General features: G+C 45.5%; 1 protein-coding gene across 1 annotated transcript in view; it reads right to left on the bottom strand.

Annotated features, from left to right (window-relative positions):
* Nucleotides 1-8,773: 8,773 nt before the first annotated feature.
* The window catches only part of LOC146189288 (uncharacterized), a 5,878-nt gene continuing 3,372 nt past the window's right edge, over nucleotides 8,774-11,279 (bottom strand). The window contains exons 3-4 of the mRNA XM_084605228.1: nucleotides 10,577-10,766; nucleotides 8,774-9,682 (exon numbers count right to left, since the gene is read on the bottom strand). Of these exons, the coding sequence (XP_084461354.1) occupies nucleotides 8,774-9,682; nucleotides 10,577-10,766 (1,099 nt within the window). The remainder of the gene's footprint in view (nucleotides 9,683-10,576; nucleotides 10,767-11,279) is intronic.

Genomic DNA, 11,279 nt, shown 5'->3' with positions numbered 1-11,279 from the left:
GTGTACAAGGAAAGGATGGAAGGAACTATGGAGGGAGAAAATGAAACAACGTGAAATACATAAAGAGCGAAGGTGAGAAAGTAATTAAAGGACGAATCAAGGAACCAAGGAAGGAAGGAAGGAAATTAAAGCAACGAGGAATGAACAAAACAAAATAAACAACTGGAAGAAGGCAGAAGAGAGACACACGTCTAAAAGGCCGCTGTAGCCTCTGAAGGAGTACAATTTATTTCCACCTTACGCCAGTTCCAGCAAAGTCTGGAAGGACGAGCGAAAGTTCAGGACATACACATTGGAAGAAGTTTGAGGTTTCAAATGCTGTAGTGTACTTGGTAACATCTTTCCGGTCGATTGTGTCATAGAATGTGAACACTATGTATGCGTGTACATACATATACTTCAGTAGCAACTTTGTGTATGATACACATACAATCAAATTAGTGGCAAGCTCACAGCAAAACGACATATAAAAAAGGGTCACTTGATGATACTTGTACATCTCGAGTGAACGACATTTTTTATTTGGGGGAAGGGGGTGGATGGGGGGGATTATATGTCGCCGATAAGAGATTAGAGAGAAAATAAACAATTCTGCCCGCATCTTCCCCTCTCCATACAGGATTTGCCCGCTTGTGACAGGAATGCATTCATTATGGTAAACATATCTTGCAAAAGATACGCAGTGTACTACGTATGTCTCACTTAATTTAATGTAGATTTTAAAGAAAATGGAATTCAAAGCGAAATTAAAGCACATTAGGTAACTAAGCAATTATCTACAGATCTTCAAACTTCGAAACAGGTGCTTAGTAGCTTACATCACCTTATTTTTGCGAAATAAATCTGCAATGAATAAAAAAAAAACAAATAAAATTCGTCCAAAGAGGGTTTATCATAAACTTCAGGAACGATTGGTCCCGTCCGCTTGTTCTTAGATCAGGGAATAAACGCTTTGGCTCTTTGATCATTCACGGTTGTTTGAGCACTCCTGTTACCGAGACCAAGCAGAGCAATGCACGTGGGCCAAGTGTAGGCGCAGGGAATGGCCATTCTTTTCCCTTTGTTCTCGATAGCTTCAGCGCTTCTATAACGACTTTAAATTAGCCCTCCGATGACGTCAGCGGAATATCCAGCTGCCATTTTGTTTCGACATTATGTGTCTGAGCTGCAAATCCGCATCGATTCAAGTTTCACTATCTTTTCATCTTTTTGGCACTGTTCAGTGACTTGGAAGCAAGCGGTTTGTCCGTTCCTCATCTTTTTATCAATAGCATTGTTTTGGCGACACTTGTACTCGTTTTCTCTAGAAGATGGCTGGCAGCTTGTAAATAAAAAAAACTTCGGTGCTTTTTTATTTTTCAAGCTTCTTAACTTTCCGCTTTCCGCTTACCTTCACAACTGCACGCATCTCATACCATACTGCTAATTTGCCATGACAGCGCTTATTTATAACGCCTCTTATATCCGCACGTTTGCGGTATCTGCATGTTATATGGTGCGGGAAACATTTAAAGCTTGCCAGTTTTCTGTCAGAGCACTGGGCCGCACCGGATTTTGAACATTTTATGCGAGTAAGCGATCATGCATGTAAATGTCCCAAAGCCTCAATAGATACGTTTAGTAAATCCAATAACTGACATATCAACTCCTTTTTTCCTATTACTTACAAAAGTGGGCTGCAAAATGTGGCTATCTGGGGGGCTTCAAGATCTCTCTCTCTTCTTTTTTGAGATCTATGAGATACGTATTGCACCTATCAAGAAGGTATGAAAGCACGTCATCAGAGTCCAATCAAGTTGGACACCAACCAACCGATTGTAAGCGGTTCGCTCATACGCCGATTTATTACACAAGGCTCTTTTTTTCTTCAAAAATGCAACCGAGGTGTGGTGACAGAACTTGGATGATTCAAGAGTGGCGGTTAGTATGAACGCCGGCCACATTTAAAATTAGCAGCGGCAGTTTCCACTATGATTGTAACCTAATTTTAAATCTTTTTTTTTTTAACACAATGGTTGCGAGCATGTAGTATGCTTCGGTTAAACTGTAAATTCGATTGATCTCTGGATATATCGATTTGAACCCCTAGAAACGCTGCTCTTGGGTATCCATTTTTTTCTGCTTTTAAGCCTAACAATTTTCTCATCAAGTGACTCAAACGCTCCCTGTTGCCGTTCTAGCGAACTGTTTTTTTTTCTCTTCCTTTTTTTTTTTGCGCAATGCCCGGAAGCTCGTCTCCCACCGTGACCGCAACACAGTACCGCTATCATGTGCTTACATGCTCAAGCGCCTTGTACACATGACACTTGAGGTTAGCAATCGCTATCGGTGAGCTGACGCGTGGTTCGCGCCGCGGTCAGCGACTGTCTTATCATCACGAGACGGGGATGTGAGTGATAGGCGTTGTTTTCTTTCGGCTATCAGTCCGAAGCAAGGTGCGACAAGAGTGCAGAGGAGTGGCACTTTCCCTTATAGTTCACGCAAAAAAACGAAAGAAAAAGAAAACTGTTTCTAGTGGCGAGATTGCAATGCAAACAGTAACGAGCAAACTAAAGTTTTGGTATAGCAGCGCCGACCCCTTTAGCGAAAAGAGGCGTAAGGATATCTACCATTAACGACCGCCATGCTTACTCTTGCACTTGCTTTAGAGCTTTGAATTTCGTACTGCTCCTTTAAACACGCATATCTTAATTAGCAGCGCAGGTAAGCAGGTTTAAGCTCGCCAGCAGGATGTCTGCAATCAAAGTACAGTCTTCGTGATATTTAGTAATATAGCTCAAGCGTTGACCAAACTGCTGGTAAGCGCCTTACAACGAAGATAACCGTGCCACACGGCGAAAGTTCGCGCATGCGCACGAAGGTACAGCATCGTCTGCTAAGCTGTTCCCACCAGGAGGACACAAGCCCTGCCACAATATCTGTTCGCGAAAAATCGACACGTGTAGGGCCCATGCGCATAAGATGTGACACTTAAATGTTCCCAGTCGAAAAAAAAAAAAAAAACTACAGAACTGTGTCAAAAATACGGCAAAATATCCTGTAGTTTAGTCGTAATTTCATCAAATTTTTCTGTACTTCTGTAGTAATGTTTTGTAGTTTTGTAGTTTTTTTTTTACTATATTTCGGTTGTCTGTAGTTCTGTAGCGCTTTTCTGTGTTAACTACAGAATTTTTTGATGTTACTACAGAATGCTCTGTTGTCACAACGGGTTTCCCGTCAAAAACAGCACAGAAATTCGGTCGTAATATCAGAAAATTTTCTGTAGTTTTTTTCCGACTGGGTGATTTCTTTCTCTCTCTTTTTCCTATTACAGGAGGTCGCGCTAGTGGAGCAGAGTAAAGAAAAAAGAAAATAAAACAAAGAAAATGCATCAGCACGTGGAAAGCATCGTCCAGAATGCGAACTTTCCGATTTGAGCAGCCCTCTGTGAGGCGGGAACACGACAAAAAACGCGCCAAGAAAAACACGTGCGCTCTACTGCCCCCCTTTGTTCCTTTTTTTTTTTTTTTTGCGAACAGATATTGGGACAGGGGCAGGGCGTGTGTCCTTGTGGTCGGAACAGCGCAGCAGGCGACGCTATACCATAGTGCGCGTGTCCAAACGCTCGCCGTGTGGCACGCTGATCGCCAGCAGTTTGTTCGACTCTCGCACTATATTAGTAAAGATCAGGAGGGCTGTACGGATGTGTCGGGGGAAATGGCTGCGAACATATAGCTTGAAATGATTTAAAATGGATCTGAGCCTTTTTAACAAAGTTATCGGATTTCTGTTGCCTATACTAAGGTTGGCTTTTATTCAAATTTAAAACAGCAACAGAATTAGGTCAAGTTTCTTGCTGTCCATGAAGAGCGCCGTCCGTTTCACCTATTGTCATACAATTGAATGCCAGTCCCCTTCGCTGTTGTCAACCATTCTCACGTTCCCTCAGTTTTACTTCTGAGTACGATTCTTTAACATCGTAGACGGAAGTTCTAAGCAATGATGATCACTTTGATGGATACTCCTGGCAATACCTAAACGCTTTATCTGACAGATAAGTTGACCTCAAAGTACGGCGTCAGCGTATCAGTAATCTGCGTGAAACCGAATTTTTCATGCAGTGCTCTAATATTTATCCCCTATTATCTATTGATTTCCGGACGTTATATAACGTTCTCTCTGGATACAACATAGTTTTTCACCAGTTTTTTAAACATTCTCCTCCGGCCAAAAACAAAACAAAACAAAAAAACTAGACATCTTGAACATGAAGGGTTTTCTCGAAAGAAAAACATAAAGAGCGGCAAGTTATCGTGTGCCGTATCAAACGCCAAGTGCGTAACACAACACACGCTCAAGTTAAGGAGGCCCTCGTATTGCAAAAGCTGCCGCACAGCGACCGTCGTAGTTGGAAGATAACGGTACTGGCAGAGCGGAGTACCGGGACGAGATTCAGATTCGCGAATTTCGATTGGTGCCTTGCTGCTGGTTGTTTTGTGCTGCGAAAAAAAAAAAAACAGACTACCGGCATTTCGTTCGCGCAGTCCCCAATACCAAGACTCTGGCGCATTATAACATACAGTTATGCACTTATACTCATAGGAATGGTGTAAGTTCCAAATTTGCTCTTAAAGAAAAATGGGGAGAATTTTTTAATAATATTAAAGTAAGTGTGGAATATTGCAGGATATTTTTATGAACCTACTGACAGATGTAGTCTAATTTTTGCGATGCACATTCATTTATGCTTCTGAAGCATTTGTGGTCAATTGAAACGAATAAGTCAGCCTACCATTAAAAACCAACAAGACACGTGTTTAAAATAACACAAAACCTGAAGCCAGCTGTATAAAGATCTACTGATGTATTGGTTGTTATCGTGATGTTAATGTGTGAAAAATTACGTTCAAGGACTCTTTTTCAGAAAATGTTCAACATTGCTCGGTATGTTGTTGTTCCCAATACAATTTCCTCCGAGACATTCCATGGAAAATTCCGTGGGAAATTCCCCGTGAGGGGGGGGGGGGGGGGCGCAATTATACTTCTTGATATTTTGGTGCATTTAAGAAGCAGCCAAATCAACTTCGAAAATAAAACCCTGTTATTGAACTCGCATTTACAATTTGCACCATTTTAGCATTTTACTTTCCACAACTGTAGCACTGCGTTACCAAAGCTCCTTTCTTCACAAAAATTACGAAATAAACGTGTAGCCGTCAAACCTCGGAGTGGAAAGTGCGCATACGCCATTGGCCTATGCGATTTCTTATCGACGAGTAGCCTACAGTCTAAGTACCCTCAAAAAGTGTTCAAACACACTCATAGTCGCAAACTCTCAAAGTAATCCCAGAAGGGTGTACAGGTAAACCTTTTAGGGTGTATTTCGGAATCTCCTGGTGCATGCCTCTTACATGTGAGTTGTTAGCACTTGCATCTATCTTGCCACAATATCTATGCTTAACAAAAAGAGACAAAAGAAATCCACTATGACTCTCACAGAAAGTCAAATCGTTCACAGCTTGACATATTACAGCCATGCGAGAAAGCGGGCATAGAAAACAGCTCCTATGTTTTCTTTGCAGAACGGCTATTTCCTGTTGTCGCAAATACTGGTACTTATTGCGCAGTAAAGAAGAAAACAAAACATTCCTTTCTTGCCAACGAACTAAATTATGCGCCTTGTTTGACCGCGCAGTTTCTTCAACCAAACGTAATAAAATCCTTAACCTAGAGGTAACATCGTTTCTTCCAAGACGGTAACAGCTAAAAAGGCTAAACGGTGATGGGTTGTGAATGTGTAGCGTACAGTACGTTAAATGCTCTACCAAAGATATACACTCCACGCACACTGCTACACGACATTCCTGTTTCCGTGATAGGTATATGTGTATATATATCACCGTGATCAATTATATATCATATATATAATATTTACAGGTTCTCTCTGCGGCGCCGCAGTAGGGCTGCAAAGCTATTGTATACAGATGACAAGTGACCGTAGCGACAACATAGACAGGAAGCTGGCCCACGCAATGTGTATTTGTCACATGCATGTTACTGTATATGCGCGCTGGCGAAGCTGTAAAGCTTGGAATTAGAAGGTCGGCAATGGCTCCGCAGCCATGCTGTCATCTTTACGGTCTCTAGATGACGCCCAACGTTATGCATCATTATAATTTATCATCTCGCGTAGGGCTAACAGCTTAGCCTATTACAGACTCAATGGTTAACTTTGAAGAACGCACCGGCATTAGGCTTTCGGGCCATAAATGCTGTCAGAAACGATGCTTCAAAATATAGCAATGCATCTGGATTCTAAATGTGCAATTAATTAGAATAGTGCCCAAATATCTTCGCACACTCATCATGATTCTTTCAAGGCATCGACGAGAGCAAATCAATATTTAGTCTACAAAGGAATACGATCAGCTTACAACGGCTACCTTGCGAACTACTACAATGTCAAATGTTGTGTTGTGGGTGGCGCCACGCAGATTGAGATTGGAAAAGGCATGGAAGTTAGATACAATATTAAGTAACACCTACGTCTATACACTTGCTTTTGCGACCTTCCAAGCGTCTCGCGAAAGTCATGTAATTATAACGGCTTTAAAAAGGACGGCGCATGCTTGATTGCACTTACGAGGCTGCCGCACTTATTCTTAGTTCGCACGTTCGCACCTTGAGTCGGGTGCGCTGTACAGTGCACAGCTATAGATACAACTCGTGCTCTGTTGCAAGTTAAATGCAGCAGTCGCCGGGGAGCCACCTGGAGAGGAGACCCCGGACGTGACGCAATAACTTGTGCAGCAACGCCGAGGCGGCGGCCGTTGGCCATCGGGGGTGGGTGACCGGATGTAGCGTCACAAGGTGGAGGCGTGGCCGGCGCGACTCAAACCGGGGTACCGAGGCGCCCACGACGCGTCGCATGACGTTGGATGAGCAATGGACATGGAAGTCGAAAAATGCGGGACTAAGCTTTAGGACATCAGTAGAGCCCTGTTTCCCGCTGCTGCCCTCATGGACAAGAATTAAAACAACGTTCCGCAGTATCTACGTACCGGGTGTGGCACAGTACAATCAGACAGTCATTTCCTGCCAGCTGTGCACGAAGAAAAAGCGCAGCGTAATAATATGCGTATTGCAGATCGCACATTCGCGTTTCCGTGAACGCGGTGACCAGCTGTACCTGCGGTTTCCGTGATCCGCTGTCCGCTACCGTGATCCGCCACCGCGCGTTCTACTGCGCATGCCCAGATCCCCTTGACGCCGATAGATGGCGCCACATACCGCATGGCGGCACATAGACCTGCCGCGTCCTGACCAATCAGCTTGTGCGGCCGCCCACGCGCGGTAGAGGGTCACGGTGGCGGATCACGGATTACGGTGAACTGAATCTCTCTAACAGGAAATTTACTAGTTAGGCAAAGCTTAATTGAACAAAGGTCGCTTGCCCTGTAGATAAGCATCTGAAGGACTATCGCCTATGCGCTAAGCAGCATGTACGTTATATGACGTAGACAATACGGGGTGCTGACTTTACGGAACTCATCAACACGAGTATCTTTGGGTGCAGGATAGTGCATGGCACGTAAAAAAACGAAGGAGATCGAATTAAATCACAGGCACGTACTACACATTTTGTGTGCGCTGGAGTTTCAGATTCTCTACAGGCGGACATTGCACGGAGATGACGCATGTACAGGGCATGCTAAAGAAAGCTCGACGCTCAAGGCTTGCGCTAGTGAGTTCTGGACAGCGTTCATGGTGTGTACACGGTCACATTACGAAGTGCACAATATCAAGCCACTCCACACGGATGGGTCTTGTACAACATGTGCAAAAATGTATGTAACGAGACGTATAGATGAAAATAAAAACAAAAATAAATTTTATCCTCAGCCTTAAGCAAAAGCCACTTTCTTATTGAGGCATGCTGACAGAAAGACTAGCTCATCAACAGAATTCCAACCAGTATGAAAACTAAGCTTACTCTCAACAATTGGGGATTACGGAAGACAATGCCCAGCTTGAAGAAATAAACAATAGTGCCGCACTCCGACTCAACTCTGAATACTTTTGCACCTGAACTTGGTGGTTCTGATAACCACCCGAGAACAATTGAAAGGCGGTACCCTTAAAAGCTGACAAGAGTTGAACTTCTCAAAGAAAGGCAATTTCAAGTCTGTTCCTGGAAGTGCTTGTCGTTTACAATCATGTGGGTATTTAGAAATCTTCAGGCTAGGGCAGTTTATTTTTATAAGTAGCACTTAGTTTTTCGAGGGGAAAAAGTTTATGACGTGCTCGTAAGAACGTGATATAGTTTTTGCTGTGGAACTAGCATATCTCATATCGCGTGCTCCAGAATGAACCCTGAAGTCAATGTTACAATAATGGGCGGTAATGACCTGTTCCCCCGGTTTCAGTGACGTTTTATTTAAGCATGGACAGACGTTTCGCCTTCTTCACTGCCCAAAATTAGGACTCCAGGATTACTGCTTCACTGAAACTCAGTTCTACGCACTTTCCTGTTCATTTCTACCAGCCGGGCATCAAATGTTACAGAAACAAAGCTGACGGAAGAAATTCAGACAGTCACTGAGAATTTGCCCTCCATCCTCTAAGTAACCATATATCGATTCCTCGCTGCTCATCGCAAAAATTAATCGCAAAAATTATCCGCAATGAGAGGAAATGACTACAAAGAGCTCTCTATAAGGTCCACATTGTCTGGGCAAGAGCTGTGCGGCAGGACAGATTTGGAACGCGAACAGACCGCTCTAGGACGAGATTACTAGTATCCAGGCACCACGTCCATCTCGGCGTACGTCTCCAGTTCAAGCGCTGCTGCTTCGAGCGCCGCCTTGCAGTCCGCCCAGGGCTGTTGCTGCTGGGCGACTGCCACCGACGTCGGGTCGCCGAAAACCATCTCGCCTGGAACCGTCACGTGATGGTCGACGCAGGCGTCATCGGTCTCGGCGCCCGCACCGTAAAGGAGCTCGAAAGTCTGCACTGCACTCGAGGAAGAGCAGGTGGGTGCCGTGGCTGCCGGAATGCACAGCGACGCGGTCTCCGTCCCTCCTGGACCGAAGCACGTCCACCAGTCGGGGCTCGTGGCTGAAGTCACCGATCCGTTGGCGGAACCATCCACGGTGACTCCGCTGCCGGCACCAAAGAGGTCTTCTTCCAGCTGCAAGGCGGCAGCCGCCGCGGCGTCTTCGGAGCTTCGAAACCGGTCCAGCTGCTGCTCGAGGTCTAGGTCGCTCTCGCTGAGTATCCACGACAGGTCACTCTTGAGCGTGTCCCCGAGGTCTCCGCAAACGTCGTCCAGGCTCTGTGAAGCCGCAGCTGTAGTCGCTCCGCCGACACCAGCGGAGTCCATGACCACGACAGCGGCTGGGTCGACGCGTTCGACGATGACTGCAGGTCCGCTGGTGTTATGCGTTTGAAGGGGGATGTTCAGGGACGGCTGCTTGGCTTTGGAGGATCCGCGATCTCTGCGGTTCCGCTTGGAACCACCGGTCGTGGCGCCAGGCGTACCGGGCTGTCGCTGCGCGGGCCGCCGCTTCTTGAAGACGCCGTCGACCAGGGAGTCGGCGTAGACGGGGTCCAACCTCCAGAACCCACCCTTGCCGGGCTCGTCCTTGCTCCGCGGCACCTTGATGAAGCACTTATTGAGCGACAGGTTGTGGCGGATTGAGTTCTGCAGAGAATTCGATACAAGTGTGTGTTGGCAAGAAGTGGTATGCTGCATATCAAAGAAAACGATAGTGAGCCTATAGCTGTTGAGAAAAACTGCTACAACATGTCTTAATGTATGCAGGCACACATTGTTGCGCAATGTCCAGTGACGTATCGCCACAATAAAGGCTGATTATGTCATGAAAGGTTATCAATTGTCGTTCCTTTCAAAAAGACTAGTTTGCTGTCGAAGCAACCCTTTCCTCTTCCAAAGAGGACAAAAATGTAGTCTAGCTTCTCTTAATGGATGTTGCTAGCAGGTTTACAAACCGCCGTACTCTCCGAAAAATGATGCCATGTGCATAAAAATTAGTGGTGGTTTAGCTCTGGTTAACCCTAGTTGAATTGCGAAAGCAACGGCGGAAGCTTCTTTTGCCTGCTACATTATTCTTCTATCATGTCCTCTCAGTTTAAGCGGCTACATTATTGGGGACACTTATACTTTAAGGGTATGACGCGAGAGCGTAAGCTACCAGCCCACATATAAAGTCACGTTTCAATTAAGCCGTAAGGAGGTGCCTGCGTGCCGTAGGGGTAACAAAAATGCAAATGGTTCTGGCAGGCTGATTCTAATATCACCCTCGCATAGGAAAGGAGCGACCCGCATGGCAGCTCCTGCCCGTGGCATAGGGGTAACGTGAATTCAAATTTCATGGCAGGCTAATTTTTTTATGAGGAGACCGTAGCTACGCCTCTTCACGGCGTAGCTGCGGCCAACTGAGGTCTTGCTTTGGCTGTCATAGTATTGCTTTCGCAATAATATTAGTCGGCTGATTACAATGCTGCCCATCTTCCCTTTGCATCGTTCCCGTGGTGCTACTGTACAGCTGAGCCCTACATGTAGTGGCGTACCCACCTGCCAGCTTGGATCCGCATTTCGGTAGTAGAGGAAGTTCTCGCGTATCCACTTGTAGATGGCACTCAGCGTCATCTTGTTCTTGTTGGCCTTCATGGCCATGCAGATGAGGGTGGCGTACGAGTAGGGCGGTTTGCTCGAGCCCTGGTTTTTGTAGTCGGGCTCTTCAGCTGCAGCTGCTGCCGCGCATCTGTACTCGTTCAAGAGTGAAAGGAAGAACGTCAGATTTCGTACAGAGGGCAAGTGATGCGAAGTGCGGAAGATGGAACGTTTGCTCAGGCACATGAACATGGTAGATAATGTATTTTCCTTTTAGAACTGAAGCAAACGCCTCACTTCTCTGGGTGTTCTGGAAGCAGTGCACTGAATAATCCACGATTGTGAAACCTCACACCGGGCTTTAACTAATTGTATATACAGTGTCGTGCAACTTTATCGGAACCGTTCTAAAAACTTTCCCCACCTCAGCGGAGTTACACCCTATGTCAAAAGTTTAGAGCCCAGGGCGTCTGCTTCTGAGCCGTACTATATGTGGCTTGTAACGCATTCCCAGAACTCCAAACGTGCTGAAGGCAATATTTTTCGTCCGACCCTCTACAGCGACTAGGACTTCCACGGTTGTTAAAGAAGTCATGATATACGCTTAAAAGCAAGCCCTCAGGGCTCTAAACTTTTGACAAAGGCTGTTCGTTTGTGGTGAAAC

This window comes from Amblyomma maculatum, chromosome 5 (genome assembly GCF_055883805.1).
Source record: "Amblyomma maculatum isolate TAMU_Amacu chromosome 5, ASM5588380v1, whole genome shotgun sequence".
NCBI classification, from domain to species: Eukaryota; Metazoa; Arthropoda; class Arachnida; order Ixodida; family Ixodidae; genus Amblyomma; species Amblyomma maculatum.
Note: the sequence above shows the minus strand (reverse complement) of the source record. Positions and strands in the feature narration are given on the sequence as shown.